The sequence below is a fragment of the Daphnia pulicaria genome, chromosome 6 (assembly GCF_021234035.1).
Source record: "Daphnia pulicaria isolate SC F1-1A chromosome 6, SC_F0-13Bv2, whole genome shotgun sequence".
In the NCBI taxonomy this organism is placed as follows: domain Eukaryota; kingdom Metazoa; phylum Arthropoda; class Branchiopoda; order Diplostraca; family Daphniidae; genus Daphnia; species Daphnia pulicaria.
Genome location: NC_060918.1, coordinates 6,633,221 through 6,654,752, shown reverse-complemented (window position 1 = coordinate 6,654,752; position 21,532 = coordinate 6,633,221). Strand labels below are relative to the sequence as shown.

Below are 21,532 nucleotides of genomic sequence, written 5' to 3'. Positions count from 1 at the left end.
ATATTTTCGGTTATTTTAAATGGAATCAAATGTGAAACACCACCAAATAAGAATACAATTTCCACAATATCGCCGTGTGTATGTGAAAGCGAACAACGAAGGGGAAAAAAGTGGGCTATATTGCGTCCGCGGGCCACGAATAAATGAGCATCTTTTCTTAGATATAAAATTGCAAGAACCTAGTCGTCTGGAAAACCATCACAATGTGTAGCGGGAGTGGGGGAAAGCTGGCAATTTGTTTGGGGGGAAAATACCATTATACCTTATAACATCTATACAGCAATATATAATAGGCTAAACGAAAGGAAGTGAAGGACACGAGGAGAAATTAGATCTCTGATTTTCTTTTCTTTTCGGTTAAGTGGACTTTAATTGCGTAAAGCCGTAATCTCATTTCTCATATAAATGTCTCTTCACACATGATCGCATCTTCCCTTGAGGCACATGAATCAACTTTCGATTTTTTATTCTCTTTTTAACGCCGTCATCCCATTGTGGCTTTCGATTGTGGCTTTCAACACATGAAATAATTCAAATAAATGAGCGTCTTAACAAAGTCTAAGGCTTTATTTTTGCTGCAGAACTTTCAGATAACCGGAAACACGGATATGGGGAAATTAAGTAAGGTTGCTGAATTACAGGACAAGTTATACATAGTTTCCTCATTCAAACAAATTCAAATAAGCCGCGCTCAATTTATTAATTTAATAATTAGTTTGCATCAATTTTTACTTTCATTACTATTGATACGAAACGAGTACATAATAGGCCTGTAATATTAAAAGAGGATAGCCTATAAATCACAATGATGGAGAAGGATTAGCGGATATACAAACTCACCAAAGGCTCCTCTTAATAAGTAAAAATAATAATACAAAAAAGTTAGTTCAGGCGCTGTCTAGTTTGTGAACCCAAGCAAGGACCCGGACCCTGTTACCTTCACCGAAAATAACATATTATTAAAATCTAATAATTAATTCATCTCCATTGTTTAATTACAGCCTGCTATTTTGTGAGGAAACTGGATGTTAGATACGCTGGGTATATTCAACGTTGAATTGATTCAGGCTTCAGGCTCTTTTCAAGGTTATAGGCCTATTAGGTATGTGGGAAAGTTTTTGTCAACTGGTTGAATATATTAGATACCACATTATTAATATTCTCTATATAAAAGAAAAGGAAAATTTTTAACTTTTTTTTTTTTCAATTTCTCCTGGCGACCTCGTACAAAAAGGGTATTTCCCCGGGGAATTTCTTTAGCTTTCACACGTTATATAGGCGTTTTGCCATTTTTAAAGATAATTCCCCTGGGTATCAAAAGATATAGCCTACCTTCTCCGATTTGATTCTATGTGGAGACAATATGCTGCTTAATTTTATTCTTTTGGTTTTCCCCGACCTAAACATGGCCAGCTAATAGCTTCTACGCATAAATAGTATTTTACTCGGTATTTTTTATCAATTCTTTTATTTGCGTTGCTATCGTGATCAGATTTTCGGAATGTAAATGAGCTTATAGAAGCCACCAAATGCTTTTTATTAGAATGGACATTTCAAGGCAAAACATTTATTCGGCTAACCTTAAAACTAACGCAACCCAGACGAAACTCAGCCATAAAATTTCAAACTTTTCCATAAAAGAAGAAGTCTGCTGGGTGGTTTCGACACGGTTCAAATTGTCCTTGTAAGGTTAACATCCTCTCCGAGATAAAGGTTAATAACTTAATAGGGGTATTTCCCGAATAAAAATCGCCAGCTTTCACGCGTACGTGTGTGTTTTACGCGTTTGGCCATTTTCGTTTTCGGGATTCCCAATACCAAGCCCAATACGGTATCGGTCAGGATGTCAGATTACCAAGTATGTAAATGGTCAACTCAAAAGCCACTTTAAGCTAGCATGTATATACTTTCCAGAAAGTTTTCTTCAAAATGAATCGTTGCTGTCTTTCTTTACCTTTGCGATTGTGTCGATGGTATCAATGCAAAATGCTATAAACAAGAATTAGAAAAGAAACTTTTAGAATTTACCCCAATCTTCTCTTCCGCATGTTTCTTCATCTATTGCGTAAAACAGCAACATGAATAGCTGAAAAAAAAATATCATTTTCATTTTGGCAGAATCAAATAAATAGATTTAGTATTCGCAACGACCAATAAATAACATTAAAATAACAAAGTAGTGAGTTTTTTTGGGGCATTCTATAAATACATATATAAATACTTTATCTTACTCTTAAATGGTTTTTCAATCAAGAGTGGTTCAAACAAATTTTAAAAAATTACTCAATGATGGGAACAATTTCGAACTCTTAATAACAGATGAGAAAGGCCAAAGGACTTGATCAACGAGCCATCCGACTTAAACAGGGACTTAAAAACACAAACGAAAATCCGTTAATTAATTCCAAAGGCTAGTTAACGTGGGAGCAGATAAGAAGCTTAAATCGACGGCAGACGAGGCCTTGTTTGACTTGACTTCGTGGAGATTCGTAACTCTTGGTTCTTTCTGCTGTGATCTGTAATTTTGTGACGAATATCCTGATCCTCCACCAGTACTGTAACTCTGTGGCTCATAGGAAGGTTTCTCGTATTTTGGGGGAGGAGAATATGAAGGTCCTGGTGATCCTGGTGGCCCGGGATAGCCATCAGCACCGGGTTTCCCTCGAGGTCCTGATTGTCCTTCAGGACCAGGCACACCAGGATAACCTGGAGGGCCGGGCTTTCCTTGCGCACCTACTCCTCCAACTGGCCCAATAGGTCCTATTTGACCAGGGCGTCCTGGATTTCCGGGATGGCCGGGTGTCCCAGATTTTCCTTGAGGTCCGATTTGTCCAGGTTCTCCGGGGTAACCAGGAGTACCAGGGGGTCCTATTAAGCCATCTTTTCCTGGTTTACCGGGTGACCCAGGTGCTCCTGATTGTAAAATAGAGATTGAAATTTGAGAATACTTTTATTCAATTATGATTTGATTGATAGAATTTGTATACCCGTATAACCAGGAGGTCCAATAGGGCCGACAATTCCTGGTAAACCATCTTTTCCTTGGGGACCTCTTGGCCCGGGAACTTTACTGGGAGCTCCCGGATATCCATCTTTACCCGGAAGTCCATTGTAGCCAGCATCCCCTTTGAGCCCCGGTTTCCCAGGATAACCTGGAGGTCCCTCTTTGCCGGGATATCCCACTGGCCCAACAGGTCCGATCGATCCCTTTTGTAAAGAAAATCAAGTTACAATATTTTTCAAATTCCAGCGTGATATTCAAATTGTACATTACTATTTAACTGTAGAACCTAAAAGTTTAATAAGACTAGTAATTATAATAACAAAACTTAAAATAGGAATCTCACCTTTGGTCCTGGCACGCCGTTAGCTCCTGGATATCCATCTTTTCCCGGAGATCCAGCATAACCGGGAGGACCAACAGGCCCGGGGAGTCCGTCTTTGCCAGGTCGTCCTACGCACAATATTTAAAAAATTAGCAACTGTCAAAATAGAAATGATGTAGAAGTAGCAAAGTAAGAAAACAATTAAAACACCATTGTATCCAGGTTCTCCTTTAGATCCAGGTAGACCAGGAAAGCCATCCTTTCCGTTGTAGCCTGGTACTCCAGCCAAACCGGGAGGTCCAGCTTTACCCGGATAACCTGGATAATAAAAAATGATATTAAGAATGTTAAAGACTATTGAATAATTCGGGATAGATTGCGACCAAAATATTGATTCGCATTTGTCATTTTATTAAATGCGCTTGTCGACTCAAGTATGTACCTCTTTCTCCAGGAACTCCCTGTTTTCCAGGAATTCCATCATAGCCTGGTTTTCCTGCAAGGCCTCTTTCGCCTTGCGGACCGGGACCTCCATTTTTACCAGGATACCCCGGAGCTCCAATGGCACCAGGATACCCCGGAGCTCCAGTATCTCCCTTGTAACCAGCGGGACCAGGTTGGCCAGGTGGGCCAGGAGGACCGGGAATGTATTTTGGCTTCTCATAGCGATCTCCACCATAGCCTCCTCCTCCTCCACCACCACCACCTCCTCGGTAACCTCCTCCGCCACCTCCATATCTGCCTTCTTCAGCATATTCACCGTCTAATAGAAAAAGTCATGATGTGAATCAAGGAAAATCTCTTTTGAACTATTCTTTACGATTGTAATTGTATATGCGTACCTCTTCCAACTCCTCTTACAATAGCCGGTCCAGGGGGGCCAGGAGGGCCAGGAGGGCCTGGAGGACCTTTAAGCCACGGTAAAAAATCGAAAAAGCGCTCCCATTGTTCTTGAATTCTTTCAATGTTGGCTCGCTCTTCGGCTGGATAGGCACTGGGATCTGAGCCGTAAGGGTTCAACAAGGCCCAATCTTCTCTGGAAATCGGTATAATTCTGTCAAGCACTTCTCGACGCGGAGTCGCTTCAGCCAAGGAGAAAATTGTGACCGCCATCAACATTGGCGCAATAATCTGATATTGGAAATGATTAGTACCAGCAAAGTGTTTTCCAATATAATATTATAAAAAAAGGCAGATGGCAAACTACTGGCATTATTCCTTAATAAACGTACCAGCACCTTCATGGTAGACACTTTAACACACATCAGTAGGTTTGGTGGTCAATGGAAGTGTTGAACCAGTGGTAGTAGGTTAATAAGTTTCGCCTGCAAAAGTTACAAAGGGAAAACCTATTTACTACCAGAGGGTAAATTGGAACAGCCGTTGAGTGGGACACATAACGTTTTCAGTGCCTTGCGGTGCGCTGTAAGCTATATAGGCTATATATATAAGTAAAAGACGTGTTGGAATCACGAATATAGCATCCAAACGTCGTTTCGACCTCTTTTCTATTCATGCATGAATCGCAGAACCTCGATGTGAAATAGACCATGCTGGTGAGAGACAAAATACCATATCATCACTTGACTTAACATCTTATTGTGCGCACTTATAGTTCTGAAATGAAAAATGCATCAAATATTACCGAATAAAAAGCCGCAATAACGTAGGTTCGTGCTGGTTAACAAATCATTTCAAGGTACCGTGAGAATTTCGAAAAATCGAAACCAAATTCTTGGCGATTTGCCCAACTTGAATAGTGTGCGGCTTACCGCGTTGACCAGCAAGGGCGGCGGTGTTCTTGTTTGACAAGTATATCGCGAATAAACCTTTCAGTCCAATGACTTTCTATGATATATATATGATAAGATAGACGTCATGAAAACCACTTGCTGTGATTAACAGATCTAAGGGATATTTACAAACATGCAAATATTCTAACTATCCTATCTAACAAACCTATTCATTTGAAAATAAAATGATATCTCTTATAGCTTATTTACTGATTCAATGCGCAGAAAATGTAATCCTACAAGTGAGACACTATACGATACGGCACGGGCACGACACGAAAATCTTCCCTGCACACTTTGAGGTGTTTGGTAGCCAAACTGAATTACCTACCTCCACCAGGAAACGAATGCGATGTTGCACCACGAACTGCCTGCAGTTGGGCACTGACTAGGGCTGAGAGACCATCGGTCGTTTAAGTAGGTGACGCCATACGATGAGGAGATGAAATTCCCGCGACGCCTTAGTATACACCTTTGAAATAAACGCTGATTGTCCCGAAGAACAAGGCGATCAGCGGATGGGTGAGGGGATTCCACCTGGAGCGATATAGTCCCCAGCATAAGGCCTATGCTGTACAGGGAGGGAATAGAATATGTAGAGAGAGCAGGTGACGTGAATCAGGAAGTAAGTAAACAATGCTCACCGCGGCTTTTATTTGTAACCTATCAGCATTGAGGCTCTCACATGGCGAAACCGCACATCTTTTTAAAAGTGAAGACCTTGAAAAAAAAATGAAATTGTGTTTCGTGTTAGTAATAGTTTCTTTCTTTCTTTCTTTTTTGTTATTCTTTGTTAGTTTTTCTTTGGATTTTATTTTTTTTCATTCAAAAAGATTTGGACGGATAACTGTAATTAAGGTACTAAACACGACGTCTATAATAACTGCAGTAATACATCGAGAATTCAGTTAAGCGCCTTTTCAACGTAAAAAAAAAACAAGCTACAACAGTTGTTTTTTGTGGATCGAACGGTAAAACGCAAACAAGTAGAAATACACTTAGATACGCACTTCTTACTGCGCTTGATAAAAAACAAAATGCAGGCGAATAAGAAAATCGATGCGAATTTGATAAGCAGCATGCTGAAACAAAATTTTCGGCAACAGGTCGCTGCATGCTGCTGGCAATGAGATGCGCCATGTTCTCTCGCTCGCGACGTGATCAGACGTGGAACTGAAGGTATGTTGCTGTTGGCTCCCGGCAAAACAGTGTCCTTTATATAATCTTATTCTCGGAGCAATAATCTGACAAGATTCCTATTCAGGATAAAGATTGATTGCCAATATAGATAAAGACCATAAGACGACACGTATAGCAGCAAGTTACACATCGACTAAATTTACACATAGGTACATGCTACATGTATGTCGCTCAATTATCAGGATTGTAAAAAATGGGACGACTTTAGTTTTCGAGACGCACTTCTTAACAGAGCAAAGCAGCACAGCAGGACTGCTTGTATTACGTATTCTGAACTATTCAGTATCCAGCAGGCGTGCAACCCGTTTACCGTTATACCTGCTGATGCGAAGATGATTTTCCGACTGTACTCTGCTCCACGAACAAGAGCGCTATCTGTTACCCTTCGCACTACTTAAAGATTTAAATATAAAACTTTATTATAAATCCGCTTTATTTCTTATATTAATAAATAAATACATTACAATCATTAGAAATAAAATTTAGGCTATTATTAATATTATGTGCGATACGAACGTTATCAATCCGCATCGACTGGTGATGGATCATATGTTTTACGTAAATTGATTTCAGTAGATTTATTCAAGATAAACCTCGAAAGGGATTTGAAAAATTAAACCTGTTGACCCCGATTAAGTTTAATCTGGCAGAAACATAAAAGGTTTCAAAATGATACTAGTGGCACAGTAAATATAGGTTACGTCTGTATAGTGTCCGTAGGGTATGTACACATCTTTTTTTTACAGCGTTCATGCAATATATTTCTTTCGAAATCTAATTGAGAGAGAAATCTGGGTGAAATGAGTCAGCGAGATAAATGTGACAATCTGTGCAAAGAATTCTTATCTCAGCTTGCCTTTCCCTTCAAAAAGAGGCATTGAAACAGCTCCGACTCATATAATTGCATACCTCAGAAACTACTATTAGTCGTTCCACTGCTTTCGGTCTACCATGCCATTTTCTTTTGTGTAATTCAACTAGTCACGAAATTATAACAGTTATGTAAATGGCCAATGTCCGACAAAAAAAGGGAGAGAGACGTTACACTTTAGTGAGCCAGTTCCAGTCCGCCATATGCTGCTGATCACTCAACATTCGACAACTAAAGACACGCTTTTATTATACAGCGTATACCTATTTAGAAGTCCAAATTTACCTCATTCTTGGAATGCTGATGAAACATGCAACATGCCCTGATGAAAGAACTAGAACGAAAAATATTGTTTTTGAGAACATGAAGACTTGAAAGATGAAGTGAAGCAGTATAGTTTTAATTTTAGATTTGCCGTGTCAAACAGTCAGCGCAACAGTCAAACTGGCCAACGAATTTCTGTTAAAAGAAGCATAAAGCGCCTAGTTATAAAGCGCATCATGCGCGCGTTTTTCCAATTTTAGGGGTGTTGAGCCATCCAATAAAAAATTTCAAAGCTGACTAAAATATTCAAATACCTGTAGGCTGAACAGCAATAACAGACACTTTTAGTACTGTTTCTTTAACTGTAAAATCCGTGTCTATAGTTTGATCGCCAAGAGATATAATATAATAACTTAACGGATCTAGGGCATCCGCCGCATGACATGTCTCAAAATCACGTAAATTTGTATGAAGTTTTAGTTCTGTTACTAACGTGGGACAACAAAACCGCAGGCTATGAGTTTGATTTTATGTGGGAAAGGCGATCCAGCGGACGGATCAGATAAAAGGCAAAAAAAAAGAAAACAATCAACGAAAGTAAAAATTCTTTCACTTTGAACGCCAGATATTTCATAACCTACGTACTGAATCTTGAACAGCACAATACATTTCGTTCCGGTTGAAAAGGATTGCCTTGTTACGTAAGGCTTGCTCCCAACGGGCGCCGGTTCATAGCGGTTGCATCCTATTCCCTTTCGGACTAAAAAAAAAATGTAATGACGGCCTTGATATGCTGCATATTTTTTTTTTTTTTTTTTTTTTTTTTTTATAAACGGTATGGCGACAGTATAGAACTCCAAAGACAGAAGAACTCCACCGACAATAGAACCCCAATATTTTAAATAATTTTTAAAAATTTCTTTGCATGCGACAGTATAGAACTCCAACGACAGTAGAACTCCAAAGACATATAAGAACTCCCTTTTTAAATATTATTAAAAATACCCGACAATAGAACTCCAGAGCCCGACAGTAGAACTCCACTAATAATATTTAAAAAAGGAGTTCTTATATCTTTGGAGTTCTACTGTCGTTGGAAATCTATACTGTCGCATACAAAGAAATTTTTAAAAATTATTTAAAATATTGGGGTGCTATTGTCGGTGGAGTTCTTCTGTCTTTGGAGAGTTCTAGTTCTACTGTCAGCAACCCGGCATGAGGAATGAAACCTCTGCGATGGAAAAAGAACGTTTAAAATAAATATTCTTCGTGAAATTATATAGATATTAGTCATTAGTAAGTCATAATGGGTTGTAACGGTCACCGTATTTCGATTTGAAACAGCATGATTCTGTTAATTTTAAATTTTACGATGCATTTTTATCGGTCGACATTTTAGAGAACACTTATTGTATAGTAACGACAACATAAACACAAGACAATTGTGTAGCAACAAGTGAGGGGAAAATTACATACCGCGTGACAGTTTTTCACTATTCCAAGGTTTGAACCACTGACCCTATAGAATTGCAGTCCAAAAATTACAACAGATACTCCAGTCTTTCACTTTTGATGTGATTATTTAACAGTGAAAGAGGTTCTATATAAAAGTCGAACATTTTTTCTAACAAATAGCTGTTAACTTGTACCGAATCGGCAAACAGAGCGTGACAAAAAAGCAAATTTATTTACGGTTAATTGAATAGGTGACTTTCTCCTATAAATTTATTACTTTTGCAGACGTTAGACGTATAAGTTTTGACGATTGACAATAATTTCTCTTTCTCTGAAAAAGACAAAAGAGCATATTTCCATTGACTTTCCTTGCAATTGATTTATTAGCAATAAATGTCAACTAAAAGGACTAAAAGTCTTTTCTCTTCTTGCAATCAACTATTCATCTCTAATAATCCAAGGAAATATTCTACTTTCCCTTTCTATAAATCCTAAACCACTCAGCACATAGATAAATTTGAAACGCGCAAAATAAAACAGGAAAAATGGAATTGGAATAGTATTAAGAAATAATTTGTTAACAATTACTTCGTTAAGAATGTGCATTTTGTATTTAAAGCAATTAAAATCTTTCAGTTTACATCAACCAACTGTTGCAAGTGAAGTGAATATGAAATTGCCATCGCTTTGCGATGACGAGGGTGAAAAATGTATAGCGTTTAGAAATATAGTTTTCTTTTTAATGTTGATGATCACCTAAAGTAGAATCTGAGAAAATCTATCGTCCGTAGGCGGACTGAAGTGGCTGGAATGAGGACTCGGCTGAAGGTGTCCACGTAGACTGAATGGGAGCTGACCAAGACGATTGTGATGGGGTATGGAATGGGGAAGGTTCCTCAAATACAGCGTGATGAGAAGGTTGCTCGACTGATTGGGTTGGGTAAGCTGGAGCTGAAATTGTGCTTATACTGCCAGCTGCACCGGGTTGTCCAGGAAGACCAACTGGTCCAGGGCCACCTGGTGCTCCATTTTGACCTGGACTACCTGGACCCCCTTGTGGTCCGAGTCCTCCTTGTGGCCCTTGTTGTCCTGGTCCACCCGGGAAGCCAGGTGAACCTGGTTTACCTTGAGGTCCGGGGCCACCGATCGGTCCAACGGGTCCAGCTGGTCCAGGTCCGCCATTGAAACCTGGAGCACCGGGTTTGCCTTGAGGTCCAACTGGTCCAGGTCCGCCTGGGAAGCCAGGAGCGCCGGGGCCTCCGTTAAGTCCATCTTTACCGGGTCTGCCTGGTTGTCCGGGACCGCCTAGATAAGTAGTTAGATAAGTAGAAGACAAGTAGTAGTTAGTTTTGTAGTTTAAATAGAGTAAATATGAAATTGAATGAATGCAATGAAAGTAGCTACCTGGGAAACCTGGTCCGCCTGGTAGTCCGTCTTTGCCTGGAGCTCCTGGCCCGCCAGGGAAACCATCTTTTCCGGGCGCGCCATTGAAGCCAGGGGAACCAGCAGGTCCTTGGGGTCCAACTGGTCCAGGTTGCCTGCTTGGAGCACCGGGTTGTCCATCTCTGCCAGGTCCACCCGGGAAACCAGGAGTTCCAGCTTCTCCTTTAGGGCCAGGTCCTCCCGGGAAACCATTTCCACCAGGTCTGCCAACTGGGCCAACTGGTCCTTGAGGTCCAACCGGGCCGACAGGTCCAGGTCCGCCAGGGAAACCTGGAGCTCCATCTTTACCAGGGAAGCCAGGAGACCCGGCAGGTCCAGGTTGATTTGAGGGCAAAGTTACTCCGGGTGAGCCAGGTTGACCCTTGGGTCCAGCTAATCCAGGTGATCCATTGAAGCCGTCTCTGCCAGGGGATCCTGGACCTCCATTGAGACCAGGTGCTCCGTTAAATCCAGCTTCTCCCTTTGCTCCAGGGAAACCAGGTCCGCCAGGAGCGCCGGGAGCTCCATTAGAGCCACGTTCGCCTGCTGGTCCAGGTCCACCAGGTCCACCATTGAGTCCAGCAGGGCCAACAGGTCCGGGTCCTCCAGGTGTTCCTGGATTTCCAGCATTTCCAGTTTCTCCCTTCGGTCCAACAGGTCCAGGGGCGCCAGGTGGTCCTGGTGGTCCGACTATTGTGCTCTGTTGTGACTGTCCGAATCCTCCTCCAATAGCACCTCCATCTGAACCAGGAAATCCTGGTGGGCCAGGTGGGCCTGCTGGTCCCTTGAGCCAAGGCAAGTACCTGACAAGCCGTTCAATCTCTTGTTAGCCATAGTTCGGAAACTTATGTTATTGTTTGTCAATTTCGTAATTACTCGATGAATTTTTCCCATTGTCTTTGGATTTCTTCAATTTGAGGTCTTTGTTCAGTCTGGAGTCCGTTATTTTGTGTCCCCCATTGTTGAGACGAGATTTGTGGAGCCACCTCAACAAACTGAGGAGCAGCAGGTTCATACTGGGTAGCAGTAAGCTCGACTGGATTCAAGGATGCCCATTGGTCAAAGGAAACTTGTTGAGAAGCCTCAACAGTCTGTGGAGCAGGACCGTACTGTGGAGCAGCAAATGCCGCTGCAACCAAAAAGGGGAGGATAGCCTAACGACAAGGAATTGATTACGTTGATGATGAAAACTGCCTTATTTTAAATGTCTAGTAAAACTTACTACTGCCTTCATGGCTATATAGTCTTCTCAATTAGCGTCTTGAGTGACAGGGTCGACTGCATAATCAGAAGGAATCGAATAATCAGAATTCAAAGTTTTCGTTTTTAGGATTATCAAAGGTTTGAAATCTTAACATGATACACATTCAAGTCTAGAAATAATCGAATGAATCATGACTCAATAGCACTACATATGAGACCATGCATCATACATTATGATATTTAATTGAAGCCTCTGAGTAAGAATCGCTATGTTTCCACCAATTGTTACCTTTTCTTAAGATGTTTCTTCGATCACTGCCAACACAACACTGACCATAGACAGCAGAGATCCCGCCTTTTAAACATGCGCGTTGTTGCGCGCGGCGTCTAGGAAATGTGAAAGAAGTGACGTAACCCACGGGTGAAGATGAGAGTGGGACGAGGTAGACGGTAAACTGGGTGTACACATAGATAAAAGTAGAAATCTTAACTGTAGAGAAAGGAAAGAAAGTGTAGAAATAACACAGCACGAAAAAGACCAAGCACCATAGATCTTTTTTCTGAGTTGACACCATTTCTCTTTTACTTGGAGTTAAATCTTCAATGATGCATGTTGCTATTTATGTTGTATCCTGAATTTTTTTAGTTGAATGAAGGAGTAATATTTTCCTTATAATTTGATGTTCTTGTTATAATAAACAAAGGAAAAGGCTTTTTGTCAGTCAGTTCTTTGAGACTGACATATTACCCAAAATAGTAGAGTATTCGTTCAAATCTAGTCTTATATCTTCCTCCAATCTATATTATTATCTTTGCTATTACATACCTTAATCACCTTATAACCAATGATTCTTCGACGCGTTACTATTTCTAATAAAGTGCAAACAGATATGTAAAAGCTAAACAGTGCTCCTATAAACTCTTTGAGTCCTAATTAAGAAAAGACAACTGCTTTAATAACGCATTTTCGTTTCATTCGTTGTTTCAAAGATAGTTGATAGTATAATCGACCATCCTAATCAGGTTTTCTTAATTAAGCGTGTTAATTCAAGAAAAAAACTTCATACCACTATATTACGGAAATATCAGTTATAGGCCTTATAGCGAAAGGAAAAAAATGAAATCCAGCAGGTGGTTGATGCGATCTAGGAAATACCACCGGGAATACCTGAGGCATTTAGAGCTATACATAAAAGTGAAATCTTTTTTACGTTTAGGGAAAATGAACAAAGGTATATACTATTAAGTGATGAAAAGACGCACCAATAGTTCGGGGAATTTATTTTGCTGAGTGGACTACGTATATAGCCATCAGCAGCCTGACTCTCTCTTTTAAATTTAAAATTCTTCCTTATTCTAATTAAACTATATAGGAGCTGACTGTCCGACCTCAAAACAGTTTATACCTACTCTCTAAAATGCCCAAAATACCTTGTTTCTGAAGACCCTGCAAAGAAAACGTTTGGTATTTCATTTTTTTAGTTATTTTTCAGCATTTCTGGTCGGTAAATGTAAGCTCAATAGATGAAAGAGCGATCGTTAGAAAATTCTTTAAATCTTTTAGATCACCACATCCACCAATTCAAGAAAAAGCAGATTTAGGCTAAACAACAGAATTCGGGGATACATAAAACATGTTTTGCTTTAGTACACATAACAGTTGAAAAAAATGTGCTCGTCACAAAGAAGTACTAGAAACCTTTTTTTGGCAAATTGGAATGCAGACCAATTTTTCTCGCAATCTCGCCCCAGTTTTTTTTATCTGGGGGATGGAAAGTTTGCGGCCGGAGCAAGTGATTGCTATGTGTTTTCAAGTGGCAGGGTTGGACAGCCGCAGGTCTTCTGGGTCTATGGACAACAAGGATAAATAAGTAAAATTTTGAATTTCATTATCTCATTTCTCATGCGACATTTTCTTCAATGAGAAGGGGAACATAAACATGAATCCAATAAACCAAGGACGTGTGCAGAAATAATATATCATTTGCGCAAATTTTAGGATTCAATGCAAATTAGTTCCAATTTGTGATGGAGGGAAATCCCATCTTAAAACCTTGATGAAACAGAATATTCATTGGAATAATTAGAGCGTTATATTTCTGGAAAGGTTTTGGCTTTTTTATTGAATATAGTATACTCTTTTTAATGCGACACAGAACCTGTGGAAATATGCTTATTGTTGTTATTGATTGCGGAATCTCAAATAATTAAAGACCAGATTGTACCAACGATTTTTAACTTTCTTTATTTAAATTACAATTGTAATATCTCCAGTAAAAATAGATATATGTACGGACATTTTTCCAAAAAATTTTGTTTGGATCTAAAAAAAAACGGTAAGCTGCCCGAATTTAGCAAAAGACCAACTCATAAGGCCTTAATAATGGTTCTGATTGGTGGCACTTCACTCCATTTTGGCAGCCAATGCATCTGACAGGCTGGGCTTAATAATAGCGCGCAGGAGCAGCGTAGGTGACTCGTCCCGGAGCACCGATCGGTCCAATTGGGCCAACTGGTCCAGTGGGTCCAGTTTCACCAGTTTTGCCTGGGTAGCCAGCAGGGCCGACTGGTCCGACGGGGCCAACAGGACCAGGACCACCGGGGTATCCAGAGGGGCCCTGTTTTCCTTGAGGTCCAGCAGGGCCGACTGGTCCAACAGGTCCAACGGGGCCAGGACCGCCGGGGTATCCAGAGGGGCCCTGTTTTCCTTGAAGACCTTGAGGACCAGGAGCTCCGGGGCCACCAGGGGTACCAGGTCCACCAGGATACCCATCCTTACCAGTTTTGCCTTGTTCACCTTGAGGTCCTGCTTAGCCAACAAGTAAAAACCATTAGAAAAATTCTATTAATCACATTTTGTCCACGGTTCACGAACCTGGAGCACCAGGAGCGCCGTTGTATCCATCTTTTCCAGGAGCGCCAGTCAAGCCATTGGAACCGTCTTTACCAGGAGCTCCATTGTAGCCTGGATTTCCAGCAGGGCCTCGAGGTCCAACAGGGCCGATAGATCCAGGTTTGCCGTTAAGTCCGTCTTTGCCTGGAGCTCCGTTGTAACCTTGAGTTCCAGCCTCTCCCTTGGGACCAGGGCTGCCAGGGTAACCAGGAGCACCATCTTTACCAGCGGGGCCTCGGGGTCCAGTTGCTCCAACTGGGCCAATGGGTCCAGGACCTCCAGGAGCGCCAGGAGCTCCGTCTTTACCAGGGTAACCAGGGGCGCCAACTGGGCCGGGGACATTAGATTGAACAGTTACCCCAGGGGCACCAGTTTCTCCTTTAGGTCCAGGAGCGCCGGGGGATCCATTGTAACCGTCTTTGCCTCGAGTACCAGGTTCTCCATTCAAGCCTGGAGCTCCAGGAGCTCCGGGTTCTCCCCTTGCGCCAGAGTAACCAGGGGCCCCAGGGGCACCAGTAGCTCCATCATTGCCTCTTTCACCAGTCAATCCTTGTTCTCCAGGTGCTCCATCATCTCCGGGCTTTCCTTGAGGTCCGGGACCGCCAGTGTATCCAGGGGCGCCAGTATTTCCCTTTTCTCCCTTAGGTCCAGCATATCCTTGTGGGCCAGGGGCTCCAGGTGGTCCAGCAATATATTTATCAGAGTAGTCAACAACTCCGGGAGCTCCAGCGGGTCCTTGAGGTCCTTGGGAACCAGTTGGTCCTCTCAGCCATGGAAGGTACCTAAAAGGTTCGTATATTTATTTCGTCTGCAATCTTTTAAAGTTTCAACTGTTGCTTACTCAAGGAAGCGTTCCCACTGTCTTTGAATCTCTTCAAGCTCGTAGTTGTCACCGGAAGCAACTTGAGCCCGCTGGTATTGCGGAGCAGCCAAAGCAGCCGCAAAGAGGCAAGTTAAAATGATAGCCTAAACAAAAATACAATAACAAATTAGGCTACAATAACTGTGTGATGTGTTATGAAAGGACAAATCAGCTAACTTACTGTTGCTTTCATAGTTATCAGGTTAAATAATGCTGGTAGAACAAAAGTTTGCTTCTTCAAAACAGCAAATATTCTAAACGCAAAAAAATAACGGGTCGTAAAAAATTCACTTTTCAATCACTTCAAAATGTTTGCGATGAGATGATGTCGCTTGAAATCCAATTTTAAGGATTTTGAAAAAGAAGCTAACCTACCTTTAGGTTTGAAATGCTGTTTGCTTTTCCGCTGCTGAACCAACGCTGATGAAAATTTGCTGATCTCTCGCCTTTTAAACTCCCAATTGCTCCAATTAAAAGTAAAGGAAAATGGAACTCTTCATGAAACACCGCCCGTTAAACCTGAAAATGCAAGGCCATAAACAGGTTGCCGTACTGGAGCACACCAAATAAAATTGGCTCGATTCAACTTTAACAGTCACTCACCAAAAGTGAAAGGTTAATATCGTTAAAATCAAACTGAAATTCATTTTATCCTTAAAGAATCGAAGTGAAAGGGTTTACCGGTAGTAGACGTATATCAATATTCGTATACAGTTTTGAAGTCTAGTCATGCAAACCTGTAAAACAACATGCTGATGGCTTTCTTTCTCACGCAATTTATGGCCAAAGGCCGAAACTTTAAAAGATTGTATAGATGCTCGTCAATCAATATGTAACGACTCTCTAAATTATTGTTTTCTTTTTTCTTAAAACGCAAAGATAAGCCAAATATTGTGATAAGTCCAATTCTCATTTTATGTAATAATTGTCTTTTCGGTGCGCACCCTAGTTTTCTGTCTTGTATCAATGTTCCGGCTTGCATAAAAGAAAGTAAAGAAAAGTTTGTCCGTCCGAGTAAGGTTAGTGAAATTAAATTCATCTTCCGGCATACGTAAGGTGTGGCGTGATTCATTGAGTGGTTAGATTTCTTCATCTGACTTCTGAAAGACACTGCAAGCGACTGCAAGTAATAATATTATACGGGGAGAAAGTGTTTAAACCAAAAAAGCTGAAAGTTGCTCAGTCCTCTTTCACAAATAGACCTTTTTCACAATGCAAAAAGTCTGGATTTTTCAATCCGGCAACGCAGAAATTGGCCACGTTAGTTCCGATTATTTTTCTCCCATGTAATTTCCCATAAGAAATTGGGGTCCCTGTAGTTTAAATTCAATTTTTATTTTTGGGTATGTTAAATTTAAAATATTGTTCACAGACCGTGTTCCCCGATGAATTGGTAACATTTTCATGTATATATAATATTGATTATAATTTGTATTCCGACTAAATTTTTTTTAAACCAATTTAGATGAACTTTCGTTCAGTGCCGAACCACCTGTGAGTATTGATGCCCGTGGTGATGGTGATCTAGACAAATCATCGAAAAGAAAAATTTTCTTGTCCAGGCAATGCTGCCTTTAACTTTTCGAAAAGGGCGGTATAACAGCGACCGCGATTGTTCCAAAGACTGTTTGTTTTGGAATGAAGGCTTGACCTTGCTAACAGGCCATACGAACCAGGGTAATAACAACAGAACGTCGCTCCAAGAATACATTGAAACTTTGACATGGTAAGTAGTTGCAGAGCCAAGTTTCTTTCAATTGTTTCAAATTTCGATAAATCGCTAACAGTTTTTTTTTTCAAAACAGGAGAGTAAGGCCACTTTCTGGGATTTTGGAAATCCTAGCGTCGGATACTGTGGTGTGGACCACCCCAATAACCAACGTCAATGGACCAATTTGCTTGTATTGCGATCGTCATGTAAATCGTATATACCGTGCGGCAACTAAGTCATGCAAATCATGCAGGAGTAATTTCATGACAACCCTATTTCCACCGAATCCAAGATTTATTAATCTTTCAAAGAAAGAAGTGCGCCGGGACAAGACGTTGGTCTTCTTGTGCGCCCGGTTATCGAGCGGGGATGAGTTGACCGAGGGATATTTTGACAAAATAGCCACGTCACTAAAACAAAGTGAAAGGTGGGTGAGCTTTATTCATTGCTTTTTATTTATAAGTTGTCTAACTTTTTCCATCATCTTTTATTTTCAGCAACCCAGGACGATTTGGTAAATTCAACCGTCCCGGGTTGCCGGCAGGAATGGAGGTTGTAGGAAAATTTGTCGCACGCGCGACTGCAACTAATACAAGATACGAGCTTCTACCAAAAATGGTAGAATTGCCTAAAATAATAAGAAATTTGTCGGTTATATTGGCAACTATGACATGATTGACTTATTTTATGATTGCAAAAGATTCGACTTACTACTGCCTTCATGGCGAGGTCTTTTGAACGACATCAATGCTGAAGCTGATTGGCAACCAATGAATCTGTTGCCAGAATTCGTAGTACATCACTACTGGCCGGGAAATACAGTTCTCATAGGAATGTCAACACCTTCCTGTTTAACCGTTTTGCCAAATCATCTGGTATTGCTTTCTGTAGTTACGTAATATCTCTTCATAAATTTGTTATTGTTTTGATTATCCAGAAAACATTCATCGAGGAAATTTATGTCCGTGGAATTCCAAAAGACAGCATTTTTTTATTGTCATTGCTTAACGCCACGAATTGTAATTCAAGCAAGTATGAATCAACAGTTGTGCTGGCCCACGACTTGCTGATCGCCTGATAAAAAACTTGTTTGTTTTGATTTAGTTTCTCGTGAGGGCATCAAAAACACAGGAAATTTGATTTTGATTAAACTGATTTGTAAACTAGACTTTTTTCTTGCTACCAATAACGCCTTACAAATTTTAGAACTCGACTTGTAATTGAAATTATAGAAAGTATTCTCTTGTTTAGTGTACATATTTGTATATTAAAACGCACTTCACATTTGCTAGTTTACATCAATCAACTTTAGTCATATGAAGTGATCATCATTTTGCGAAGGTGAGGAATGTGAAATGTAGCGTATAGTTTTCTTTCTGTCAAGAGATATTCGTTTGAATGTACAAACGCTGACGTTCAGCCGATAGTTGCGATCTTCGTGAATTTATCGTCCGTAGGCGGATTGCAACGGCTGGAATGCGGGCTGAGCAGGAGCTGACCATGAAGATTGAGCTGGAGCTGGGGCCGACCATGTCGACTGAGCTGGAGCTGGAGCAGACCACGACGACTGAGCTGGAGCTGGTGCGGGCCAAGACGGTTGCTGAGCTGGAGCTGGGTATGAGGGTTGTTCAACTGGCGCTGGGTAAGAAGGCTGTTCAGCTGGGGCTGGGACTGTGACTACACTGCCAGCTGCACCGGGTTGACCAACAGGGCCAGGTTGTCCAGGGCCACCTGGTGCTCCATTTTGACCTGGACTACCTGGACCCCCTTGTGGTCCGGGGCCTCCTTGTGGTCCTTGAGGTCCTGGTCCACCGGGTAAACCAGCTGTACCTGGTTTACCTTGAGGTCCGGGGCCACCGATCGGTCCAACGGGTCCAGCTGGTCCAGGTCCGCCATTGAAACCTGGAGCACCGGGTTTTCCCTGAGGTCCAACTGGTCCGGGTCCGCCTGGGAAGCCAGGAGCGCCGGGGCCTCCGTTAAGACCATCTTTGCCTGGATTGCCTGGTTGTCCGGGACCGCCTAAAATACAAAATGATGTTGTAAGTTCACACATGAAGTGAAAATGGAAAACTATTGAGGAGGTGAATGGGAAATTTATTTACCTGGGAAACCTGGTCCGCCTGGAAGTCCATCTTTACCTGGGGCTCCTGGTCCACCTGGGAATCCGTCCTTGCCAGGGCCTCCGGGGGCACCGGGTTGTCCAGCGGGTCCGGCAGGTCCAACTGGTCCAGGTTGTCTACTTGGGGCACCAGGTTGGCCATCTCTGCCAGGACCACCGGGGCTACCTGGAGTTCCAGCTTCTCCTTTAGGGCCAGGTCCTCCCGGGAAACCATTTGTACCAGGTCTGCCAGCTGGCCCGACTGGGCCAGCTGGACCAACAGGACCGACAGGTCCGGGACCGCCAGGAAAACCTGGAGCTCCATCTTTGCCAGGAGCGCCAGGAGCACCGGCAGGTCCAGGTTGATTTGAGGGCAAAGTTACTCCGGGTGAGCCAGCTTCGCCCTTGGGTCCTGCGAATCCAGGTAGTCCGTTAAAGCCATCTTTACCAGGTGTTCCAGGAGCTCCATTTCGACCAGGTGCTCCGTTAAGGCCGGCTTCTCCCTTAGCTCCTGGTCCTCCTGGACCTCCAGGAGCGCCGGGAGCTCCATTAGAGCCACGTTCGCCTGCTGGTCCAGGTCCACCAGGTCCACCATTAAGTCCGGCAGGGCCAACAGGTCCGGGTCCTCCAGGTGTTCCTGGATTTCCAGCATTTCCTGTTTCTCCCTTCGGTCCAGCAGGTCCAGGGGCGCCAGGTGGTCCTGGTGGTCCAACTACCGTAGTTTGTTGGGGTTGGCTGTAGCTACCACCATAACCACCGGAAGAAGCTCCAGCAGAACCAGCAGTCCCAGGAGCACCAGGAGGACCAGGTGGGCCAGCAGGTCCCTTGAGCCATGGCAAGTACCTAGAATTAAAATATTAAGAGTAAATACAGTCGTTCCTAAATGTTTGTTTGTTTAATTAAAAACGACCGATTAACTTACTCAAGGAATTTGGCCCACTGCCTCTGGATTTCTTCAATTTGAGGCCTCTCTTCGGCAGGGTAAGCATTGGAATTGCTTCCGTAAGGGTTTAGTGAAGCCCATTGATCAGCTGTGACTGGAGCTGTTTGCTCGGCGACTTGTGGTGCAGGTCCATACTGCGGAGCAGCCAAGACCGTCGCAACCAAAAATGGTAGAATTGCCTAAAATAATAAGAAAATTTGTCGGTTATATTGGCAACTTTGACATGATTGACTTATTTTATGATTGCAAAAGATTCAACTTACTACTGCCTTCATGGCGAGGTCTTTTGAATGAATAGCTTTGTGGTGAAATGTGTTGACTGATTAGGGGAACAACAACGTCTGTAAAAACAAGTAGAAAAGAAAAATATTTGTTAAACCAACATGTCGTTGAAAACCAGTTGCTTAAACAATTCAGAAGAAGGTACAGACTCTAGTTCCGGAATATCCCTAGAGTCTCTCTACCATTAACCTACTTTCGCTTTCTCTACTTTTTTAACTTTAAGAGGTCTGTGAACCATGGAGACTGGAGAGTCAAGTCCCGAGTGAGTGAGAAAGTATACAAATAACATGATACAACTTTGAGAGCAAGGCTAAATTAATTCGGATTTCAATTTCGTTCAGAATTCTAACTTTCAAAATACTAAACGTCTCTTTTAATCGGACATGTAAAAGGAATCGACTTTTTGTGTAATTTGTGGGACTGCAACTAAAGAAAAGTTTACTTATTCGCAAAATTCGTCTTGATACTTTTTTTTAATAGCGAGAGGTAGAGAGAAAATTCAATTGGATAAGCTTTTATGTAAGTAGTGCGGCACAATACTTGAAATCAAACTCTCCTACCTTTCAGAAGATGTTCCTCAATTCAACGACGGCTCAACACTGACCATTGACGGCAAGCCGTACGCCTTTTAAACGTGCGCGCTCGCGTTCTAGCGAAGGTGAAAGAAAAATGAAATCCACCGGTAACATCTCGATGCGCCCATCAGAGTCTATACCGGGCCTTGAAGAAAAGATGAGAGCTAGGCGAAAACGTGCTATCTTCCGTGTAGAGTGGGTAGTCCCGCAGCTGGTTTAACATAAAAGTGAAAGGTTTGAAGAACCGGGAGAAAGGAAAGAAAAGAAAAGGGGTGTAGACGTAATCAACAAAAAGGACGAATAGTATCACAGAGCCTATTTCTGAGTGGACACCAGCGGGGATACGTGACCCAAATCTCTTCTTTCTTCGAATTATCTCTTCAAGTCGGAATTCGGGAAAGAGAATCTCTTTCGTTCGGAACCAAACGGAAACCCGTTTTACGATCCAGCTTTTCAAAGAAAATAGAGCCCATGGGAGAAAGATAAAAGTATTGTTCTTTTCTGAAGATATAATCTAGACTACAACACCAGAAATTTCCTGGGTATTTGAATTTGAAAATGTGGAGAAAAAATCAATTGAATTTAATGGGTGTCAAGCCGTTTGTCACTTGGTCCAATTGCTTCAAGCATGGCA

General features: G+C 41.9%; 4 protein-coding genes and 1 long non-coding RNA gene across 10 annotated transcripts; 1 reads left to right on the top strand and 4 right to left on the bottom strand.

The window, feature by feature from the left end:
- Positions 1-2,103: 2,103 nt before the first annotated feature.
- On the bottom strand, positions 2,104-6,630 carry LOC124343544 (collagen alpha-1(I) chain-like). 6 transcript variants are annotated; one of them, XM_046796889.1, is made up of 9 exons: positions 5,764-6,629; positions 5,451-5,690; positions 4,559-4,651; positions 4,169-4,457; positions 3,769-4,089; positions 3,537-3,644; positions 3,348-3,454; positions 2,988-3,207; positions 2,104-2,913 (listed from the first exon to the last, which is right to left on the bottom strand). In XM_046796889.1, the coding sequence occupies exons 3-9, from the start codon at positions 4,589-4,591 to the stop codon at positions 2,399-2,401; spliced, it is 1,593 nt and encodes a 530-aa protein (XP_046652845.1). In that variant the 5' UTR covers positions 4,592-4,651; positions 5,451-5,690; positions 5,764-6,629; the 3' UTR covers positions 2,104-2,398. The 6 variants fall into 6 exon arrangements, with proteins under 6 accessions (XP_046652845.1, XP_046652844.1, XP_046652849.1 ...); XM_046796888.1 differs by having other exon boundaries at positions 5,451-5,685; XM_046796893.1 differs by having other exon boundaries at positions 4,565-4,651; positions 5,451-6,630.
- A 2,867-nt stretch (positions 6,631-9,497) lies between these two features.
- LOC124343541 (collagen alpha-1(III) chain-like) lies at positions 9,498-11,889 on the bottom strand. The gene is made up of 5 exons (XM_046796885.1): positions 11,824-11,889; positions 11,554-11,609; positions 11,208-11,485; positions 10,314-11,134; positions 9,498-10,214 (listed from the first exon to the last, which is right to left on the bottom strand). The coding sequence occupies exons 2-5, from the start codon at positions 11,563-11,565 to the stop codon at positions 9,688-9,690; spliced, it is 1,638 nt and encodes a 545-aa protein (XP_046652841.1). The 5' UTR covers positions 11,566-11,609; positions 11,824-11,889; the 3' UTR covers positions 9,498-9,687.
- Positions 10,931-19,839, top strand: LOC124343556. The gene is made up of 2 exons (XR_006919284.1): positions 10,931-10,988; positions 19,778-19,839. It is a non-coding gene; the product is annotated as an uncharacterized LOC124343556 (long non-coding RNA).
- LOC124343552 (collagen alpha-1(I) chain-like) lies at positions 13,764-15,806 on the bottom strand. The gene is made up of 5 exons (XM_046796902.1): positions 15,665-15,806; positions 15,471-15,543; positions 15,269-15,393; positions 14,410-15,209; positions 13,764-14,340 (listed from the first exon to the last, which is right to left on the bottom strand). The coding sequence occupies exons 2-5, from the start codon at positions 15,480-15,482 to the stop codon at positions 13,979-13,981; spliced, it is 1,299 nt and encodes a 432-aa protein (XP_046652858.1). The 5' UTR covers positions 15,483-15,543; positions 15,665-15,806; the 3' UTR covers positions 13,764-13,978.
- LOC124343543 (collagen alpha-1(III) chain-like) lies at positions 18,247-21,016 on the bottom strand. Its single transcript, XM_046796886.1, has 5 exons — positions 20,884-21,016; positions 20,305-20,382; positions 20,021-20,220; positions 19,103-19,941; positions 18,247-19,019 (listed from the first exon to the last, which is right to left on the bottom strand). Exons 2-5 carry the CDS (start codon positions 20,314-20,316, stop codon positions 18,445-18,447), a joined length of 1,626 nt encoding a protein of 541 aa, XP_046652842.1. The 5' UTR covers positions 20,317-20,382; positions 20,884-21,016; the 3' UTR covers positions 18,247-18,444.
- Between the last annotated feature and the right edge of the window lie 516 nt (positions 21,017-21,532).